Source organism: Ahaetulla prasina, chromosome 3 (assembly GCF_028640845.1).
Source record: "Ahaetulla prasina isolate Xishuangbanna chromosome 3, ASM2864084v1, whole genome shotgun sequence".
NCBI classification, from domain to species: Eukaryota; Metazoa; Chordata; class Lepidosauria; order Squamata; family Colubridae; genus Ahaetulla; species Ahaetulla prasina.
Genome location: NC_080541.1, coordinates 73207854 through 73230979, shown reverse-complemented (window position 1 = coordinate 73230979; position 23126 = coordinate 73207854). Strand labels below are relative to the sequence as shown.

Here is a 23126-nt window from a genome sequence, read left to right as displayed (position 1 = left end):
CTTAATAGAACATTTTATAGATAAGAAGGACAGATGTAGAGCTCTGCAAAATATTTAAGAAAAAGCTATATTCTTTCTTATTGTTTAATCTTATGCATGTCTAGGAGTCTGATAAGACTATCACTCATTTAGTAATAGTCTTTTCTGAGAAGCATGGGCAAAATGTTTCCTTTTTCCATAATTTATATCCAATTGCAGGAAGGGTTCATTTTACTTAGCAGTTATTCCTGCAATTAAACAAGTCAAGCACCCAATATGGGATTAGATTCAGACATCATCAGAAATAATCATACTTAAATTAATCAGACCTTTAATATTTTTATAAATAACTCAAGGTGATGAACTCAAGGTGTTCATACTCCTTCCTCCTCCTATTTTTTCTACAACAACAGCCCTATGAGATGGGTTGGTCTGAGAAAGAGTAACTAGCCCAAAGTCATCCAGTTGACTTTCATGCCTAAATTTAGACTTGAAGTCACAGTCTTCTGGGTTCTAGATGTGCACCTTAACACTACTAGACCAAATTGGCTCTCTGTGCTTGTTGATTCATTGGTTTTGAGAATACTGTTGCCTTCTTTGAAGCCAGAGTTTTAAAGGTGATTATATACCTTTTGTCAGAAATCTGATGACAAATAATAAAACTAATAATGGCACCATACTTCATCATTCTCTTGCTTGGCATAGGAATACTCCAGAATTTAATATCTGTATTATTGCTAAGTTAAGTTCTATTTTTTCAAGAAATGCCTATCTAGCTCAAATCAGTTTCCATGCATTACAGGACCCAAAATTCTTTTCAAGTTAATCATTTACTCTACAAAAAAAAAAGGATGTTGATTGCTGCGAAGCCAGCCAAACTATTTTTCTCACCCAATTTTTAAAAATTTATTCCTAATCCAATCTTCTCCAGAGGTGTCAGATAGTAATTTAACTAATAGCATGGGAGTTGACAATCAATATATCTGTAGAACACCGGGTTGGGGAAGGCCATGTTATATAAACTAAAACTGACACACCAATTGCAAATCAAGCTGTCACTCATATATGGAACAAATGGACAAGCAGCTGAACAAACATAGACATTTTGTGTACATTCGTTTTTCCAGAGTTCCTTTTAGAAATCTTTTGCGTTGCTGCTTCAGCTCTTATGCAGTCAATTCAAGACTTTGCAAGGGATTCTCATTGTAAAAAAATTAATATTGTAAGCAGAATAGTAAATTGGATGAAGTAGAAATAGAAGTATTTTTTCTAGATATGAAATATCACTAGTATAAGTAGTCAAAGACTGAGCCTTCCTCTCTGTGGTTTCTTATTTCATCCCATCATATTATGTTGTCTTATATGGAGGAGTGTAAATAAAAGTTCTCAGAAAGTAATGATTAAGGGCTAGCCATATGCAGTTAATTGCAGGATCTGATAAAAGACAACAAAATAGCTGATACATTTTTTTGCAAAACTGGAAAGTAATGGCTAGTGCTAATAATTACCAGCTTGCTCAACTGCAGCCTCAAAAACACCCAACACTAGGTTTCTGTCAAGGCTTGGATGTAATTACATAGCCAATGTTATTGGTATCTGATAAGAAACCATTTAAAAACCCTAATTTAACATTCTACAAATAGACTGCTTCTATGAGATGCAGTGGAGCTTTCACACCCAATTTTGACTGCTTAAAATACTGTTGATTAATTAACAATGAATAATAAAAATTATTTCCTTTTCATATCCCTCAACAGTGCTAAGCATGTAGGAAATCTTTTTGAAAACACAGGTGATGTTTTAAAATGTCTCTGGCGGAATAACTGTAATTCATAGGAACCACATAAGATTGATTCGCCTGTAATTATTAGGGTTAAAAAGTTATCCCACAGACGCACTGTGGCTTCTGATTAAATAATGAGAGGTTATTCATAGTCATTTCTTAACTTCTTGGTTTATAGTTAGAGTACTTTCCCCACTCACTAGAAGCCACTTTATGTTGTTGTGGGTGGTGTGCTTTTTTTTAAATTAAAAACCAGTGCCAACTTTATCAAATTTTGCAAAGCTCAAGTACATTTTCCAATGTACTTTTCCTCCGCAGCACCTAAGTGTAGATCTTACACTGTTTGCTCATCCGAAGCCGTCGCAAGTAAGGCGAGGACAACTTAATTTAAAGCACCGTTTCGGTTCCCTTGCTTTGTGTTAGGGGCAGAGTTGTCTGTCACCCCCCCGACCAATTAATCACTTCGGAAACAACGATCCACGCAGTTTCTTTGCTTTGCTTTCCCCTCCTCTTCGAGGTCGCTCTGACCGCCTCTCCAAGCAGCAGGTGGGAACTTGGGAGCGCTGGGCGGCTCCACTCTCGCTTTCCTTTGCCAGTCGCCGCCGCGGGTCGGTTCAAAGGCCGGCACCCCAAACTCTGGCCGTCGTAAGCACCATGGACAGCGATCTCCTGCCCCGCTTGGACGCTGCAAGTTTCCGGAGTCTCTGGCAGCGCTTCGACGCTGACGGTGAGTGAGAGGCGGAGGAGATTTTTGGGGGTGGGGGCGTGGGGGAGAACGCGGAGGGTTCTTCGGGGCAAAAACTTAATTTGGGATGAGTCTGTTTCGCTCTTCTCTCGGCTCCCCCGAACGGGCCCTTTGTTTGATTGAGATTCTCTGCTCTTCGGGATTTTCCCCCTTGTCCTGAACTTTGATCTGTAACCGACGCGCTTCACTTTCCAATACAAGATGCCCTGTCAAGCTGCGAACCTTTTCGTCACTGCTTGAGGCGATTAATCAATGGATGACCAGCTAGTTTGTTTACTCCTGGATAGTTTTTAATGACTCATTACTCCCAGGGACAATTCTCCGCCACCCCACCCCACCCAGCCCTCGTGCCATCCCTTTGCTGAACACCTAATTCTTGCAGTTTTGTCTAATGTCTCTGTATATTAACCCTTCGACAGCGTGGCTGGAGTATTCTTATTTATCCTTCTTATTTATTTTTATTGGTATTATTACTATTCTCTCTGTAGCTTTGAATGTACACTGAGTGCTTCGTTATCAGAGACATATTCTCGGTGTGTCGAATCACAGATGGCCAAATAAAGTATTCAATTCAATTAAAGTAAATAAGTCATGCATGAGTTGCATACATTAGAGGAAAACGCTTTAGCAACAGGAGGAGCAGATCCAGGGCTTACATGCGTCTCGGTCTCCTTTGAAACATAGATTTGATCCATTTATGAAATAGGAATTCATGATGTAAAGCATTGGGCTTGGGATTGATATACTTATCGCATCTTGAGTAATATAGTTTATTTTATTTTATTTTTAGACAATGGTTACATAGAAGGAAAAGAGCTTGATAACTTTTTCTGTCACCTGCTTGAGATCCTGGGCAGTAAAGTAAGTACTCCATCATTTTACATGCATGCAAGGGTGACACAAACAAAAGCTTGTCCAGCCTATTCCCGGCTGGATTAAATACAGCAGAGCTGAACATCTGTTCTGGAATTCAGTTGCTTACCATGAGCCGTTGGGAGGAGAGGCTGAATTCGTTTCTCCACCCATCCTCCACTGAAATAGCAGGTTGACTTTTTAAGACTCTCGATGTAGAGACTTGGTTGTTCTTCTATACTATCCTTGATCGTAATGAGGGTATTTAACCATGTCCTTACATACATCTCCTACTGATTTGCCTGGTAATTCCTACCGCTAAGAATCATTTGCTACCCCCAGAGTCTACTTCACTTCCTTTCAGACAATCTCATTACTGCTGGCTCTGTGTTGACTCTTCACATTTGCCACCAAGCCAGTGGTCATACTTCAGGCTTAAGGCTCACCTGTCTTTTCCAGGAAACCGTACCATCTGTTTAGTTTGATTAATGAGCCTTGCATATCTATTGAGCGGATAAAGGGAGTTGTAAAGCAGGTGTTCTATGGCCCATAGAATCTGTGGTAACATTGGTTTTGTAGATGTTATATTCTGGATTCCAAAATAAATTAATATCAGATTTCTTTGGATTTATACTTGGATGCAAAGATTTGTAAGGTTCTGTGTGTTTATTTTATTTCAGCAAATTTACAGTCCTTTTATTTTAGTTTTGATTGCTTCCTGTTCAGAGAATAAAAACAGATACACAGTCTACTTTGCCTGTTCTTGAACATGTAGCGTTTTAATTTAAGAAATTACCAAAGGCATAAGCAATACTTTTATTACATTAGCTGTGTATTTATTTTCACCATAGTGAACAGACTTTTCAATTTCTAACCATTGCTTACCAGGCAACCTGTTGAACAGCAGAAATGAAGGAAAGCTAAATTTGGGATGTGTGGGTGTGTTTAAATTATATCTGAACTAAGGTCCCATTTTATATGGAATATAAGAATAATTTGCAAGTATGTAAATTGAGATTAACTAGGTACAGAAATAGGTTGTACTAAGAACCTTCCCTAAGGTTGCCTAAAAAATTTTTTTTAAAAAGGATCCCAGCTGTTACACTCTGAACCATTTATTAGAAAGCTACTGTAAGCATATATATGTGATCAGTTATCCTAAATTGATAGCACTTCAATTTAATTACAACTTTATATTTCCACGTAACACCAAAAAATAAACAAAGGAAGGTTAAAGAAGGGTAAATATTAGCTGATGTAGTTCAATCAATAGCTGAATTTTATTTTATTTTTCTTTAAAAGAGGGGTCACATTTCTAAATATATGAATAGCAGGTTAGTGTCTGTTTCTCTCTCTGGGGGTATCTATCCAATTTTATTTTTGACCTCTCTGTTTTCAGAGTTGAGATCTCCATAAAAACTGAGCATGTTTACTATGCTTTACATGAGATGAAATTTTATAGAAGGAACAATTTTCCGTTCCACTGAATGGAATTATAGTATCACTGCAGACTTTTCCCCAGTCATGAAGGAACTAGAATACTATGATTCTATGTTTCAATGCCTAAAGATTTCTGGTAATCTTATTGCAATTGCAGGATCCTAATTTGTTAGAAATTTGAGAAGAGAGAAAAAGAAATTGACAGGTGAAAGGAGAATGCAACATTTCTTTCTTGTCTACCGATTACATAATGAAGAGCAAGGGTGTCAAACTGGCATCGTCACATTGTCATCATGTGACATATGGCAACTTTTCCCCCCTTCGCTAAACCGGGGGTGGGGGTGGTCAGCATGTGATGTATCCAGCCCATGGGCTGCGAGTTTGACACCCCCGATGAAGAGGATAGGTACTAACTAGTTATGCTGAGAAAAGTTATGGTGTAGCTACCTTCTAAAAATTACAGAACTTGGTGGGAATGAAGGTCAACAGCAGCCAAATAACTGGCAATTATGATTTCATGTGGATAGGTATAGGTGGATAGAAAAGCCAAATCCAGACTAAATAGCTGATTAACTTTGTGACCAACCTTAATAATTAAATAAACGGATAGGCTTCAAGAACTTCTGTCGGACAAAGTAACTTATACAGGAAGGCTTAAGTAAATTTCACCACATCTGATTAGTCTGTCAATATAAGCTTCCTCTACCATATCTGTTTGGTGGGCCAGTCACATCTGTGCATATTTTCAATATTGTTACTGTAATATTAAATATTACCAATGGCTATAATCCTATAAGTGGAGAAAGGGAGATCTCCTTTCTTCTTTACAGTGATCTATTCAGTCTATGACTATTTTGTAGACTATTTTGGAAACATAAAAGTGACGCAAAGACACTTACCACACAACCTAGCAAGGTTATTGTGAGAAAGAATAATCAGCTTCTATTTTTGTGCTTTGGAAATTTAAAGGTCATCACGCAAGCAAAAAAAAATACTAATGTGTACACTGAAAGTTGTCTCCGTTTGAATAGCTAACAGCTTCGTTATTATTATTTTTAACCTTTTCCCTGTTGTTATTTTTCTCCTAATGACCAACGTGGTCTCTACTTGTTGGTATTTTTACCATTTCACTACTCTAATCTGTTCTCATTTTGTGTAAGAAAAGCAACTCCAGCTGGGAAAACAATAGAACGACAGAATTTGTCAAGCGTGCAAATGGAAAAGGAGACAAGTGAATGGTTGAAGACAATATGGGAAATTGGGAGGGTGGTTTTTAATTGGCAAGATGCACTGAGGAGTCTGGAAGTTAATTTTGAAATCTGGGTCCAAAGAAGAAATACAGACATCCAGAAATTTCTATCTACATTTAGCAAAATTTCATTATATTTCCCTCAGGGCTGTTGAGGGCTCCCTCCCCTTCCTTAAAATAGCCAATCTTTCATTCTGAAACCTTGACAGCTCGGCTCAGCTGTTCCTGGTTACCATTTCTATGTATTTTAAAAAGAAAACTAGCTATTTGTTTTGAAATAAGAATAGTGGGTTAACCAGAATAGTATTTCTCACGGCCTCATTAACAGGCTCACCCAACATTCTGAGTTCAAACAAAACAAATAGACAGGCTTCATCCATCATTTTTCATCAACTTTTCATTAAACTTTTCATTTAACTGTCAGATAATTAAGTGCACCTTGTGCAATATCTACCAAGATGGAACTTTTGAGCTTTTGAACTCTGAACATATGGATGAATCAAAAACACAATACATTTTCTATTAATATAAACAGTTTTTAACACCAATATAGGGCATTGTGTACAAGCATTTCTAGAAAAATATGAAGGTATCATAAGACAAGAAAATTGAGGCTCATACTATGGACAACTTATGGGAGGATTTAAAAGAGAGAGAAATAGGATTCCTCAAGAATATCACATAACCTGAATAACAGGAACTTTAAGTAAAGAAAATTGCCTAAAGAATCCAGACTGCTAATGGGTTAAATTTATTGGCATTTCCAGATCTGTAAAGTGTGGATTCTTTAATGTGAAAACAATCTTGAATTACTGTCTCTTTGAGTTAATTTTGACTCTTGGTGTCTGCCTGGACTAGTCTCTGTGGTTTTTCTGGCAAGTATTTTTGAAGTGGCTTGTCCCTGTCTTTTTTGTAGAGTTGAGAGAAATTAGTTGCTCACCTAAATTTACCCACCTGACTTTGCGCCTATGGCAATACTAGAACTCACAGTCTCCTTATTTCTAGTGTGGTGCCCTAAGCACTACAACAAACTGGTTCTTGACTAATGTTACTGGAAATCTAATTTTGTAATTAGATTTAGCTAGGTATAATGACATGGTTTAAAATATTGCTTGCAAACAGTAACATTGCTAACTTGTTGATAAAATACATTTTATGTAAAGAATTAATATTTGCTTCAAGTTACAAGTTACATAAACCAACATACACATATACACATTCAAAGGTAAATTCTTAGTTGGCTATATACCTTTGAGTTAAAACATACGAGCCATTAATTAGTTAGCAATTTTATAGAAAAAGGAAGCTGATGACTAAAGCTGATGAATTCAGCTGAATATGTTCTATTCTGCTATCCCTTTTATAGTATAATTCTCCTTTTGTAATTTCCACTTGAAAAGTCAAGCTGGAAGTTTAAATTATAATCATAGGCAATATTTTTAAAAATCAACCATGGAAATCAACCCACTTCTTTGTTATAGTTTCTGAAAGCTCCTTCATTTGGGATAAAAATATCTGGAGGTACTGGAGTTTTCAAAATTCTTGTTTCCATAACTCTTGGAGCATAGACAAGCTTTAGCAATAGATAATACTCTAGTGTTGGTGTTCTCTTGACTAATTTAAAGGCCATACATCACATGTTTGGATTGGCTTATTTCATTTCTGTTACCCATTTGTCATCCAGGACATTCTATAATCAACAAGTCTCACCGATGGTTATCCAATGCACTGGGCATGGCATCAAATTAGATGGCTCCATGGGTCTCCATTGAAGGACTCAGGGGCAAATGATGACACGTGTACAATGGCATCACACAAATGCTGTGAGTTGAGCCAGTTGTTGGAAAGCAAGTTTGTCGTAGTGGCATTTAAGTCATGGTATTATTTTTGATATCATCATCATCACGCCACCACTGATCTCCAAGGTCATTTCCAGTCCTTATGTTCAATAATTCTATGAAAATGGAGGAGGAGCTATACAAATTATGCCTTAGAAGATGGTTCCATATGTCACCCTGGTGTTTTCATGACTCCAATTCATATACTTCTAAAGCTGTTCCAAAAACTTCTACCTAGGATGAAGCTCACTTGATTTTGAAATCAGATAACTTCAAGTTGGGAGGGGGGTAGGAAGCTGCCACTTAACAACTGTTTTGCTTAGAAACGGAAATTTTGGGCTCAATTGTGGTTGTAAATTGAGGATTACCTGTAACTGCAGATGCTGTGATTCTCCACAACTTCTTATTCTGTGCTACATATGTGGATGTATGGTTGTGTGCTGCTCCTCCATTTACAAATGCCTACAAAATAATGAAGCAAGTATATTTAATTGGGAGTCTTCATTAGCAAAGCAGATCAAATTGATTTTTACTCTTATAGCATTAAAGTTGCTCTAAAACTTTTCCTTTCAGTACAGAACACCAGTTGTAAGTCTTTCATGGGTGATCTTGAAGAAGCATAAAAAGAACATTCTGTTACTCTTAGAATGTCAGTTGTAGCCATAGTCCTATGATCATTTTTTTTTTGGTAACAGAGCACCATTACAGAAGAAAAGGTTCAAAGGATGAAAGAACAATTGATGTCAACCTACAATGTAACTAATGATGGACGCTTACAAATACAAGAGGTACCTGCCTCTTTTCTTCCTTGGGGACTTTAGAAAATAGCATAGATATTTGAACACACCCAAGAGCCAGTTTTAATCATAGAAATTTGTTGTATCATAGACTTTGCTGCTGTTTTCTCATTTCAGCCGTACCTGATTCCTGTTTTTGGAATAATCCCAGAAGTGTTCACAAGACATGGTCAAAAAGGTTAAGATCGCAACCACAATGATACAAGATCTGCCCATGTTCTTATGTATGCACTCATGCGATACCAATAAAAAAGCAGGAAGAGTTAGAACTCATCGCTGTAGCTGTCATTTTGATTTTTGACCATGCCTGCTAGGCAGCCCTGAGTCCTGTAAACATATAGAGAAGGAGCATTGGGCAGATAAAAAAATAAGGATGATGCTTGTATGATTGAAGGTCCAGTCTTTTTTTTACATGTGACACATGTGTGAGGCACATTAAAAAAAACCTACAGGGTCAGCCCTCTTAACTTTTTTGATTGACCTAATATTGATTGAGGATGCTGATTATTATACAATGATAATAATTTATGTTATTTTAGTTTGCAAATATGACTTTGACTGAGGAAGACAACTTTCTGCTACTTTTCCAAAGAGAAACTCCTTTGAATAACAGCGTGGAGTTCATGCGGGTAAGATTTCTTGCTGCATGTTTCAGTTTTTGAAGTAACAACTGTTATCTGTTATTTCACTCAGTCCACTGCTTCAAATAAAGTAAGTACTGGAGGATTTGGTTTTAAAAACAGAATGGATTTGTGTGATGAGAGGAGCTAAACCTGAGACTATTTCTACTCTTTTCTTCTGATACCAAAAGATAAATTTATCTGGGATAAAACGATAGTATTGTTGGAAAGGAGGGAGGTAAATCATATGTGGGCATGGAATATCAGCAACTTTTCTTCTTCAAAACTTCCTTGAGATGCATTTTAAGTCATAGACCCATCTCTTTTTGTGTTCTGTAATACATGATCTCTTATTTGTGTGTGGTTTGCTGTGAAAGTGACAACACATGCTTCTTGACACAGGTAATCATGCCCTACCCTACCCTACCCTACCCTACCATTCCATACCCTACCCTACCCTACTCTACTCTACTCTACCGTACCCTACCCTACCCTACCATATCCTACCCTACCCTACTCCTTTCTGTAGCTGCTTATTCAGTTCATATATTACAACCTTATCTTTCTTTAAAGCAAATATAACCACAAAAGGACTGTGTGTTTTGAACTGTGAAAATGTCAGCCTTTGGCTTAACAAACTGCAGGTATCAGAAAGTTTAATGGCTAAGTGATGTTTACTTCATATGGGAAGGAATAAAAGCTGTGTCTATTTTTCCATGTAGTTTAGTGATCAGATTTCTCTTATGCAAAACATGTTAGCAACATGCTAGCCCTGTGCGTCATAGTCTCTTACATTAAAAAATGCAAAAAATAAGTTTTCAGTCAATAAACTGAGAAAGACTCAACAGCTTTAACACATCACAGCCGCGGTTGACTGTTGGAGGCGAGTTACTGGCCCCAAAGGACAGGGTGCGCAACTTAGGTGTCCTCCTGGATGATCGGCTGTCGTTTGAAGATCATTTGACGGCCGTCTCCAGGAGGGCCTTCCACCAGGTCCGCCTGGTTCGGCAGTTGCGCCCCTTCCTTGATCGGGATGCCTTGTGCACAGTCACTCATGCGCTCGTTACCTCTCGCTTGGATTATTGTAATGCTCTCTACATGGGGCTCCCCCTGAAGTGCACTCGGAGGCTTCAGTTAGTCCAGAATGCAGCTGCGCGGGTGATAGAGGGAGCTACGCGTAGCTCCCATGTAACACTGCTCCTGCGCAGACTGCACTGGCTACCTGTGGCCTTTCGAGTGCACTTTAAGGTGTTGGTTACGACCTTTAAAGCGCTCCATGGCTTAGGGCCTGGGTACCTACGGGACCGTCTGCTGTTACCACATGCCTCCCACCGATCCGTACGCTCTCACAGAGAGGGACTTCTCAGGGTGCCATCCGCCAAACAATGTCGGCTGGCGGCCCCCAGGGGAAGGGCCTTCTCTGTGGGGGCTCCCACACTCTGGAACGAGCTTCCCCCAGGTTTACGCCAAATACCTGACCTTCGGACTTTTCGCCGCGAACTGAAGACACACCTTTTTATCCGCGCGGGGCTGGCTTAAATTGAATTTTAAATGTCAAATTTTATTAATTTTAAATGGGGTTTTTTAGTGTATGGTAAATTTTTAAATTGTCAGGCTAATTTAAATAAGTTTTTTAAATTGCATTTTAATTGTATTTTGTATTGTTTGTTTTATTCTGCCTGTACACCGCCCTGAGTCCTTCGGGAGAAGGGCGGTATAAAAATCAAATAAATAATAATAATAATAATCATCATCAAGAAGATGCTCAGTTTAGCCAGCTTTTGTATAGATACTGAGATGTGTCTTGTAGACTTCCTCGTTATCATTTCTCATCCTGTGAAGATAATTCTACACCTGGTTAGAACAGATTTTATGGCTTATCAGTTTCAGCCTCAAAATGCAGTTTGAGATAAGCTCAATCGTATTTGCACAGCAATAACCTAGCCTAGGTGCGCGATCATGGAAACCCCACGTCCATAATGAACTAGTATGTCTATAGTCTGACTTCTTTTCATAGAAGAAGAAAATCAGTAACACAAACAAGCAAGACCTGTAATAAAATTGGACAAATGTCATGGACAAAATAAATGGATAGCGAATAAAATGGCGGCTGCACTCTTTTCTTCCCTGTCTTTGAAATTTTGGGCTCAATTGTAGTCAATTGAGAACTACCTGTATATATAATCTTCTTTCTAATACTATCATTCTTTCTTGCGATTTGGCGACTAAAGAATAGACAGTCCATGAAACTGATCTAATGAACCAGATTAACAGAAAATATTCTATGTTATTTACTTTGTTTTTTTAGCCGTACAATCACTTCTTCAGGCTTCTGCTATCTGAACCTGTAGCACTGTAAAGGTCCTAAGAGAAATCTGTCAAAGGACTTATTGGTGAGGTTGTGATGTTAATTCAAGGACATGCCGGTAATTTGTAAAGTATCACACCTTTTTCTTTCCTCCAGATTTGGCGTCATTATGATGCTGACAGCAGTGGCTTTATTTCAGCCAGTGAACTCCAAGTAAGTTCTAGGCTTGCTGGAACTGTATCCAGATGCTGCTTTTGTTATTAGCTACTCTCTGATTACCTTTGCCTATTACCTGAACTAAGCAGAGTTCCAGGTAAGCCACCTTTCCCAAGGTGGCTGCAAGCTGCAATTAAGTTTCCTTGGGGCGGGGAGGGGTGGCAATTGCGGATGGGAATAAGATCCCAAAATGAAGAGGCCCACAGCATTTATATAGAAAAGACTTGGATGTGCTGTTTCCCTTTTGTGGCAATATTTGCAGGTTAATTTATTCTTTCTTTTACCTTTGTAGAGGAGCTATTTTTTCTTTAAAATAGTGGAAACCTGCTGTGCCTATTTTCAACTACAGAAGGCAGAAATGCCTCGGGATTCTGGAAGCCAAAACAAAGTTGGTCATCCATGAATTATGCATGAGATTTGTCTGAATCAAGCTCTGAATCATACATATTGTTCCAGGATAAAGCTGAACTGTAACTTCTACCCTCTTTCCTGAACTTAGGACTTTCTGCAAGATCTGTTTCGGCAGCACGAAAAAAACGTTTCCAAGGCAAAACTGCAAGAATATACTGATACCATGGTAAACTGAAATTTCTTAACTATTATTCCTAGCATTATAGTAATTCCTAAATCTCTGAGGCAGCCTGAAGGATTTTGACACTATTTGGATGCGTGCAGTACAGGATGAAAAAGAATATTATACACAAAGCACATAGGATTCAAAGATCATTTCAAACAGCAGTCGCCTATCTTCAGAAATATGATGCAAAGGGAAAAAATTGAGATGGTAGAGCAAGAACAACGAGAAAATGAAGTAAGGAGAGAGCTGAGAAGGGGGTTGAACTAGATGACCTCATAAGAACCTTCCAATTCTGGAACTCTATATATTGCCTTTATTTGACTCAGAGACATGGCACATCCTCCACTTGTGCCCAATAATATGTCATTTCTAGACACTGTGCTAGAGGGAAAGTGTCATCTGCAGCCGATGACTTTAAGGGGGTGCTTCTCAAATCCTCTTAATTTACCCAAAATTGGGAAAAAGTGGTTTTTCTGTCAGCAGGGTTACACAGACTCATCATCCAATCCCAATAGGTCTTTAAATACCTTTCTGATAAAAAGGATATCAGTAAAAAGGATTTACTGCTAAGTAGTTTTGGGTAAGGAAGGAAGGGCTCCGAAGTCCTGCTTTAAGGAGCCTTGGTAAGATGTTGAGGAAGGATGCTCATATTCTTGTTCTAAATCGAAAACATTCTTTCAGCTTTTGGGGCTGCGGCAACAGCTTGAAAGTATAAAGGGTGAATGCTTTGCAGAATGTCAGCAACCAAAAGTAAATTTTCAGATGCAGGATATTAATTGAGGGCTGGCTCTGCAACCACTTCAGTCCAATGTTATTGTTATTATTTCATCTTTATTGGCTGCCAGTTTATTTCCATGCTCAGTTTAAACTGTTAGTTTGGCCTTTATAGCAATAACAGCACAATATATCTACTTAGCATTAAAATCATTGAAAGCCACTAATTTCAATGATTTTATATTCAAGTGAGTGCATATAGATTACCAGAAGCTGGGAGCTCACCCTGTTACACGGCAGCACTAGGGATTCGAACCGCCAAGCTGCCGACCTTTCGATCAACAAGCTCAACATCCTAGCCCCTGAGCCACTGTGTCCCCTTAATTAATACGTTACATCAATACGTCTCCCTAAAAAAAGGAAACTTAATTTGTAGAAGTTTGTCCTTGCTGATGTTGATGAAGATTCTCAGTCATCCAAGGTAGAATTGTAGAATTGCTGATCTTTTTAATAGGACTCTCTATTGTCTTTCTAGCAGTGCAGCTTTCTATAAATGCTATTTCCATTAATTTGCACACCCAGCTCTGTCTTGAATGCCTTACAAGCCATTTAGATAGATTTGATGGCCAAGTAGTTGCTAACTATGACTTTTAAAGTACCCTGGTATTTAGCATTCTGCTTAATTCACAAAGCTATGTTTTCTCTATGCCACATGCAAAGAAAGCTCATTACCGGGATATTCATCTGCAAATCATTCTACCTACCCTGCCAAAATAATCATTTCCAGACTGAGGTTATTATTATTCATTGGCTAAAATAGCAATATATATAATATATATATAATATCTGTCCAGCTGTCAGCAATGGGCTTTCATTTCCAGTAGACAATCTGCTTCCATCAGATATAGCAGCACCTTTTACCTATGTAAAAAGTAATTTTAAATTTTTTTTTAAAAAATGTGCAATTTAAAGAAAGTGGGGGGTGGGGGGAAATCCCCATGCTATGGATTAATTCTCAGCTACCTGGATGATGAGAATGTTCTCCATTTTTGTCCAAACAGTTGATGAGTAATTTAGTTGATTGGATCCCTGAGATATAAAATAGCGTTTGAATGATGAATTGCTTGGGTCCTTCATAACCCCATGGCATCATCTATTTAGTTTTTTAAATTATTCTAGTGCAGTTGGAGACCACTTACTATACATCTTAATATATTAAACCGATCAAAAAATTCTGGGAAGAGTTTTCAAAGAAAAGCTAACGGTACATGAGAAAGCAATCATGCTCTTTGGGACAGGTTGCTATAACACAATTTAGCTAGCAGTTAAGGGATCAGGCTAGAAACTGTGCATAGTCCTGCCTTAGGCATGAAAGCTAGCTGGGTAACTTTGGGCCAATTTCTCAGCCCAAGCCATTTTACCAAGGTTAATATTGTAGGGAATATGGGAGAAGGAAGGAGTATTAGGTACACTTGCCACCTTGAATTATTTATAAAAATAATAAAGATGGGATCTAAATGATAAGGAAGGAAGGGTGCGGTGGCCTAGCAGTTACGATGCTGGACTTGTCAACCAGAAGTTTGAGACTCAAGTGCCACATAACAGGGGGAGCTCCCATTCTTGCCCTGGCTCCTGCCAGTTTGAAAGCATGCAAATGCAAGTAGATAAATAGGTACCACTTCAGTGGGAAGGTAACTGTTCCATGCGCTTCAGTGTACAGTCATGCCGACCACATGACCACAAAAACTTCTTCAGACAATGCTGGCTCCCTTGGCTCAGAAACAGAGATGAGCATTGCCCCCTAGAGTCAGACATGATTGGATAGGGGAAAACATTACCTTTTTATAAATGATAAAAAGAAAAAGAAACCTGCAGGCTACATGTTTTTCTTTTTGTAACAGTTATGACAGGAGATTGTGGCTTTCAGTTCAGTTCAGTTACTAATGACAGAACTGACAAACCTAAGTAAACCTCAAGGAGAGGAAAGGACGTGTAATGAGTAAGATTGACTGTTTATCGACAGTTACCTATTTCACTGTACAGTGTTGTAAAAGGAAAGCGAAGGCTTTTGAGCTTGCCAGAAGAAGAGAAGAGAAAAGAAAGGATGTGAATAGTAGAAGACGCTAGGCTCATCCCCACAATAGTGAATCACGATTCATACAATGGAACTGGGTGATGATCTCAGACAATGAAGCAGGTGCAAGAAAAGAGACAATAAAACTCTCATCTCATGCAGTGTTGGTAGGATTTCACATGTGGTTGCTGACATATCTTGCTGGAAATGGTCAAAGGCTTGTAATATCTCATTATTTCATATGATTTATGCATTTTCATAGATAGCAAATGAGTTTTCTCATCACTATTTTGAAAATTTGGCAATGCCCTTGGGATTCCACTGAGCGGGCACTGCCTCACCAACCCCTAGTTTTCTGTCTTGGCACTAGCAATACCAGTAGCACTTAGACTTATATACTGCTTCATAGTTCTTTACAGCCCTCTCTAAGCAGTTTACAGAATCAGCATATTGCCCCCAGCAAACTGGGTCCTCATTTTACCGACCTCGGAAGGATGGAAGGCTGAGTCAACCTTGAGCCGGTCAGAATTGAACTGCCAGCAGTGGGCAGAGTTTGCCTGCAGTACTGCATTCTAACCACTGCGCCACCAGTGCTCATTCTGCCATTCTGATTACTGTTAAAAATTCATCATGTGTCAATTCTGATAGATTGGTGAAGGCTCCAATAGAAAACGGGGTTACTTTCCCAGTTCGGTTGGGCATCTCAATTAGCCAACTTTTGTGAAATGAGGCCAGGTGTATCCTTACGTTGCAGTTGATAATTGACATATTTCTGATTAATAATCCACGTTCATTAATGTTTCAGCAATGGGAACTGTTCAAAAGTTAGAGATCTCACTGTATCAGAGCTTGACTCCTCCTCCAGTTGAGGGTTTGTGTGGCACATGTTGAGTGGGTATGAAGGAGCGAGATCATGAGGTGAAGAAACTGGCAATTTGTAAGATGCAAAGAGAAAGAGAGAAGCTGCTCACTTGATCTGGGGAACATCTTGTAGAAGGACTTTTCTAGTGACCATTCATAGACTGTATAGTATTTGTAAATAAGCTTAAGCCTCCATTTGGCTACATCAAAGGTGTCCAACCAGAGATGGTATTCAGCAGGTTCTGACCAGTTCTGGAGAACCAGTAGTGGAAATTCTGAGTAGTTCGGAGAACTGGTAAATACAACCTCTGACTGGCCCCTCCCTCATCTATTCTCTGCCTCCAGAGTCCCAGCTGATCAGGAAGGAATGGGGATTTTGCAGTAACCTTCCCGTGGAGTGGGGTGGGAATGGAGATTTGACAGTATCCTTCCCCTGCCATGCCCACCAAGCCATGCCCAGAGAAACTGTAGTAAAAAAATATTGAATTCCACCACTGTGTCCAACATTGGCAACTTTAAGACCTATGGACATGTGGATTTCAACTCTTAAGAATTCCCCAGATGGAATTCTGGGAGTTGAAGTCCACAAGACCTAAAGTTGCCAAGCCTGGATGCCCCTAGTCTGCATCACGCGCTCATCTGAGGAAAACTAAATCACATGCTGTAGGAGTGCAGGGTACTGATTTTTTTTTAATTGAAAAGGTTTTACAACAACAATTAAATTTTTCCCCTCCCCTCCCCCCTCCCCCTCCTTCCCCCCTCCTTCCCCCCCCCCAACTTCCCGGAGCAAACACAAGGTATAGTTCAATAAACAAACAGTCATACATTAAATTTTTAAAATCTAACACAATTATAATCCTTCTCTCTCACATAACCTGACTTCTTCCATTAAAATCAAAAACAACATCCTTCATTCAAAGGCAACCTGAAATTTCTTAATCTGATATCTATTTTGAATATAATCAATCCAATTCTTCCATTCTTTTAAATATTTTTCTTGAGTTTTGTCTTTCAAGAAGGCTGAGATTTTAGCCATCTCAGCCAAATTGGAAACTTTCAATATCCATTCTTCTATTGTGGGTAATTCTTTTTTCTCTGGTTTCTCTTCAGATCGTATAAATCTTTCGCCTTTTACAGGGTACTGATTTTGAGATGGCACTATCTTCTAAGCCACTGAGCCTGAAGATTAAAGGATAGAAAGATGAGATACTATATAACATATGGATATAATCATATCCCCCCATCCCGGGGATTTTTTACAGCTTTCCTAATGGTTGCATTAATAAAATAAAGATTAAACACCATCCCAGTTTTGAATATTTTAAAGCTGGAGCTAAGCTGTGCAGTTTGCCAAATCACTTTCCCACATATAAAAAGTTAAATCCAGCTTCTGAACCTCCTTTTATTATAGTTTATTCCATTCAGTATTTCCTCCACTCTTTCTTCCTTTCTTTTTCATTCTGAAGGGGGGAAAAACCATTGCCCCCCCCCCCGCTTTTCTGTTTTGGGACATAATGGCAGGAAAAGGGCAGAGGGTGGGGCCAAAATTAAACCAACCAGCAAGAAAGAAAATGCTAAGAATACAGTTAAGTGAAATTAGAATATACTTTAGAGAGCAGAGAAAGCTTTTTACATTAATAGATTTTAATAGAGAACAAAGACTGAAGGAGACTGAAGATGATGGATAAGGACCATTCCAGAGGTGAAATCCAGCAGGTTCTGACAGGTTCTGGAGAACCGGTAGTGAAAATTTTGAGTAGTTCAGAGAACTGGCAAATACCACCTCTGGCTGGCCCCAGAGTGGTGTGGGAATGGAGATTTTGCAATATCCTTCCCCTGGAGTGGGTGGGAATGGAGATTTTGCAATATCCTTCCCCTGGAATGGGGTGAGAATGGAGATTTTGCAGTATCCTTCCTCTGGCCCACCAAGCCACGCCCATAGAACTAGTAGTAAAAAAAATTTGGATTTCACCAGTGGACCATTCTTCTGATGGCCTATGGCAGGGCTTTCCAAATTTGGCAGCTTTAAGACTTGTGGACTCCAACTCCCAGAATCCCTCAGCCAGCCATGATGGCTGGTGAATTCTGGGAATTGAAGTTCACGCGTGTAAAGTTGCTGTTTTCCAAGAACAAACTCAGAAGACCTGCTCCTGCAAACGTCTCCCCAATAGTGCCCCCACCCTATATACTAGAACTGCTTCTATCAGAAATGTTGAGCTGCAGAACTCTTGGCCATGCTGGTAGAAATGCCTGGGAATTGTAGTTCCAGTACCTAAGGATGAAATTCTGGGGCAGCCTTCTGTTGACATTTTAAGCCTACATTGTTTACATAGGTACTTATCCATGACTCCCAAACAATACATAATAAAGTCTTCCCATAAGGATGTCAGATGCAAAATCCTAAATTTTCAGCACTCCCCCACCAATTGTTCCTTTGCAATTTACATTTAATTCTTGATTTGTCCCTACAATTTTTTAAGGCTTACCCAATTATCTTATCCTAAAATTACATTCTTCAGATTTTTAGCCTATCTCACCCTCAGGTTTATACATGCTTTCCAAGGACCAAGCTCTACTGAAGGTAGTAGCACCTTCTTTTGAATCAATTTAGACTTAAAAAAACAAAAACATTCCATTGGTTGTTAGGGAATAATTGGAAAGTGGGAGAAAAAAGGTACCGGTAAATAATTTGCTTACCTATTCAATGCCCGCTAGCTGAAAGAAGGGTCACAAAACATTATTTTAAAGTTATGACTTGAATAATCCAAATATCCCTAGGAGAAATCTATGGTAGACTTATGAACCTCATTGGATCACCACATAACCAACTATTGTCACTCAAAGTAATTTGAGGGTATCATTCTGATTAGTAAAATGCTATTGGTTTGGGGTGTTGGATTTTTTTCTTTTAGCTCTCCCAGTATTAATCATTTCACTTCCATTATTTGCTTTGTAGATGAAGCTCTTTGACAAAAATAAAGATGGTCGGCTGGATCTGAATGACCTTGCAAGGTAAATATTCACGGTTTTGATTCGCTTGGAGTGGCTTCAGCAGCTTACCTCCTGTTGTAGAGTTGCTCAAGGCTCAGGAAGCAAGGTGACAATACGCCATATCACAAACTACTGTTTCCAGAAATGTCTGTTAACTTTCCGTGAAATCTCCTGTCTTTCTGGCTCTGTCAAGCACAAGTGTCTATTTCTTTGGAAATGAAGTCTCAGAAAATAATGGTTTGGCTCTTTCCACTCAGGATTTTAGCTCTTCAGGAAAATTTTCTCCTTCAATTTAAACTGGATGTAAGTACAGTCATTTGCAGGGAACTTGATTATTATTATTTTTCCTGTAGTTTCCCCCCACTCCCCGGAATTAATTCCTCTTCTACATGTTCTTTGATTTAGGCTTCCAGTGCAGAAGAAAGAAAAAGAGACTTTGAGAAAATCTTTGCACACTACGATGTTGTAAGAGTTTTATTATTACCGTTTGGGATTACTGACCCTGCAATACACCAAATGATTGAGTCCGTTTTATGAATGCTGTCCTTTATTGGAAGACATTCTCAAATACTCTATGTCTAGTTTAAAGATAAGCTAAAGATAATCTATGAAGAGGAATCTCCCCATCATTAAAGAGTCCTATTTAGTTAGCATGCAGATCATGGGTGTCTGTGGGTGTCCTCGTGCAAATGTAATTTGTATTGAAATTACATAATTTGCACAATCATTGCTGATGTGATATTATTGTGACCAGTCAGTTAAAGTACAAGTCACTTGGTTATAATTCTTCACGAGGTGTAGAAATGGATTTTTCTTTATTTAAATTATGGTAATTATTTTTAAACGTAAATTTGTATACAAAACCATGTGTACATGCATAGTTGCAGAGATTATTATAGCAAATGGGTCAACAGGGCATTATCCAAACAAATGCTGCTCTTAGTGGAGGGCATTTTCTGCCTTCCGTTACTTAAAATGTCAAAAGTAATTTATTTTTTTAGTTTGTTAGGGCTGTGCAAAACTTTTCAAAGAAGTATTTGGCAACAAGCAAGAATCTGTATCTATTTTGTAATCATTAAAGCAAGAGGTTTTGTTTTTTGTTTTTAGCAAGGATCATGAGCTGCTTCAGAAGCAGATCCTGGCTGTCTTCCATTCATAGTAATTCTTTTTGTCCTCTAGGTACAAATGCAGATAATTCTGGTCTCTCACTGTAATACACTTTAGCCAAATACAGATGAAGACTATCCAGGGGTATGAAACTCATGGCCCGCAGGCCGGATGTGTCACATGCTGGCCACGCCCACCCCTGATTTAGCAAAAGAGGAAAAGTCGCGATACATCACATGATGATGCCGTGACAACGCGAGTTTGACACCCCTGCTGTAGGCAGTGGAAAATTTCTCTATCTATGAAGGTTTTCAGAATAGAATAGAATAGAATAGAATAGAATAGAATAGAATAGAATAGAATAGAATAGAATAGAATTCTTTATTGGCCAAGTGTGATTAGACACACAAGGGATTTGTCTTGGTGCATAAGCTCTCTGTACATAAAAGAAACGATACATTCATCAAGAATCATAAGGTATAGCACTTAATGATAGTCATAGGGAACAAATAAGCAGTCAAATCCTATCAGGAAACAGTCAATATAAATGGGAAGGATACCAGCAACAATTCATAGATGTCATATTCCATTTCATTTTTATGGGTTGGCATTGCCTAACGAATTTCCATGAATAGATGAAGCTCTCTAGCTTTCAAAGCCAACTGTTTGCAATAAGAAGCAGAACAATAGATTTATGTAGCGGAGGCCAGCATACTTGTTTCCTCCTTTTATTTGCACAGACGACACACATTTAAAGTACTTGTGGAAAGTGTATGACTCTTATTGATCTGGTCCATGTGGTGGAAAGAACTTGATGCTCATATCCCATTAATTAGTCTCTAATATGCCACAGCTCTTGTAAGATTTATGTGTCTACTTGTTGTCAAAGCTGACAGGATAGGAGTAAGGCAGTAACTTTTCCCTTATGGATTCTGGTAATTTTCTTTTTTTTCCTTTTCTATGAGATCCTTCTTATGGATATAGCTTCCAAGATTGAATATATTATTGCCAGAAAGAGGAGCAAAGCATGTAGATAGACATGTCAACATTTTTACTGCATAAATGTACGTGATCTTTATATATTCCAGAGTAAGACAGGAGCTCTTGAAGGTCCAGAAGTTGATGGGTTTGTCAAAGATATGATGGAGCTTGTCAAGGTAACTTACTGTTATTATGTTTTCTGGCCGTTATTTTTTAACCAAAAGTTGCTTGCAGTCCTAGATCCATTAGTCCACCTGTGAATGTTTCAGTTCAGCTGCTTAATGATTGAATAAAATAAGCTGCTTAGATTTTCTCTTTTATGGAAAGTGAAGAGGAGAAGAATGGGAAAATATTATGCAATAGAAACTTTTGTATACAATACAGCCATGATGGCGAACCTATGGCACGCGTGTCAGAGGTGGCACACAAAGCCCCCTCTGTGGGCACAAGCGCCATTGCCACCCGCTCTTCTGGCTTCCAGCACATACATGCGCACTGACCAGCTGGTCTTCGTGGGCACCATAGCGCCAGAAAATGGCCAGAAAAACAGCCAAAAAACAGGCCATTTTCTGGCCATTTTGGGGGCTGTTTTCAGGCTATTTTGGGGGGGCCAAAAATGGCCCGAAAAATAGCCTGAAAACGGCCAAAAATGTTCCAAAAAACAGCCAAAAACAGCCAAAATGCAGCATGTGCGTGCCAGACAGTTGGTCTTTGGATTTTCAGTGCTTTGGCACTGCACGTACATTCAGTGCTTTGGCATGCACGCACGTTCTGGTTTGGGACTTAGTGCCGGAAAGGTTCTCCATCACTGCAATACAGCTTGTCTTGTTCAAATTATCCATCCTTCCTCCCAGACATAAATATTTGCTGATAATGTAGTAACAGTGTATTTCAGTTCTACAGACTATATTTCTTCCAATCTTCCCCAAACTGATAACTTCCTTTATGCTGGATTACACCTGCCATTACCCTCAAAGATCAAGCAATTACCTATCTTCGCTAGGGGATAATAGGAGTTAAGGTTCAAAACATCTGGAAGAGTCACAGTTCAAGAAGCCTGTTTCATGTTATGGTTTTTTAAAAAAATTAAATCTATTACCCCGGAGTACAACTCCATTATTTCTCATTATCGCAGCAAATGACACCGACTGGCTATAACCTTGCTGGGCTAGGAAGTTAAATAGGGTCAAACCTTGCTTCTACTTAAATAAGGGACTTTGAAGGAATAGTTGCAGGCTAAGCTGGGAAATGAAGAAACAACATAGAAGAAGCAGAGAAAGACTCTGGGATAGACTGATGTCATGCCCACTGGGGAGTAATTCATCTTGGCAATGATGTGTTGTTCCCGTGTTGTGTTCAATTTTATGTTATTTTAATTTTTCTAGATTTTTTAAAGCTGTTGTATTGAGTTTAACTTAACTTAATAAAATCAAATAAATAAAGTAGAAGGGCTTAATGCTAAAAATAACTATTTTGTTCTCCAAAGTGTGCTTTTATCTCTTTCTTTCTTTCTCTCTCTTTCTCTCTCTCTCTCATTATTTGTTACAGCCCAGCATTAGTGGTACAGATCTGGATAAATTCCGAGAGATCCTGCTTCATCACTGTGATGTGAACAAGGATGGAAAAATTCAAAAATCTGAACTTGCCTTATGTCTGGGAATTAAAAATACCCCATAGGCATTAATATGCTTTTTTCTATGATCTAACAGCTTTTTACTTCTTTTGTGAAAACCTGTGAAAATGTTTGTGAAACCTTTTTCAGTACTATGTAATAATAATCTGCTACATTAAACTTAGAAGATTGGCTCATGAAGAGTAAGGATATTCAATTAGCAAGTATGTAGTCACAAGTATGTATTCAGATAGAAAATGTGATGAGTAGCAACTGGTTCTGTGTTGTTCAAAGGAGATATTATCTCTCATAGTCTTATATATTTTTGATCAATGAGAAAGTTATATGATTGTGCAACAAGAAACATTTCTGCTGTTTATTT

The 23126-nt window shown here is 38.6% G+C and overlaps 1 protein-coding gene across 1 annotated transcript; it reads left to right on the top strand.

The window, feature by feature from the left end:
• The first annotated feature begins 2416 nt into the window (after positions 1-2416).
• On the top strand, positions 2417-22809 carry SCGN (secretagogin, EF-hand calcium binding protein). The gene is made up of 11 exons (XM_058178196.1): positions 2417-2489; positions 3298-3368; positions 8582-8674; positions 9223-9312; positions 11768-11824; positions 12327-12404; positions 19010-19065; positions 19302-19347; positions 19450-19509; positions 21240-21308; positions 22681-22809. The coding sequence occupies exons 1-11, from the start codon at positions 2417-2419 to the stop codon at positions 22807-22809; spliced, it is 822 nt and encodes a 273-aa protein (XP_058034179.1).
• The last annotated feature ends 317 nt before the right edge of the window (positions 22810-23126 follow it).

Bases quoted from the DNA above. Each gene is read 5' to 3' on its own strand.
- SCGN (XM_058178196.1), top strand. From the start codon at position 2,417: ATGGACAGCGATCTCCTGCCCCGCTTGGACGCTGCAAGTTTCCGGAGT. The intron at 3,369-8,581 runs GTAAGTACTCCA...TTTTGGTAACAG, and splicing joins TTGAGATCCTGGGCAGTAAA to AGCACCATTACAGAAGAAAA. The intron at 12,405-19,009 runs GTAAACTGAAAT...TTTGCTTTGTAG, and splicing joins AAGAATATACTGATACCATG to ATGAAGCTCTTTGACAAAAA.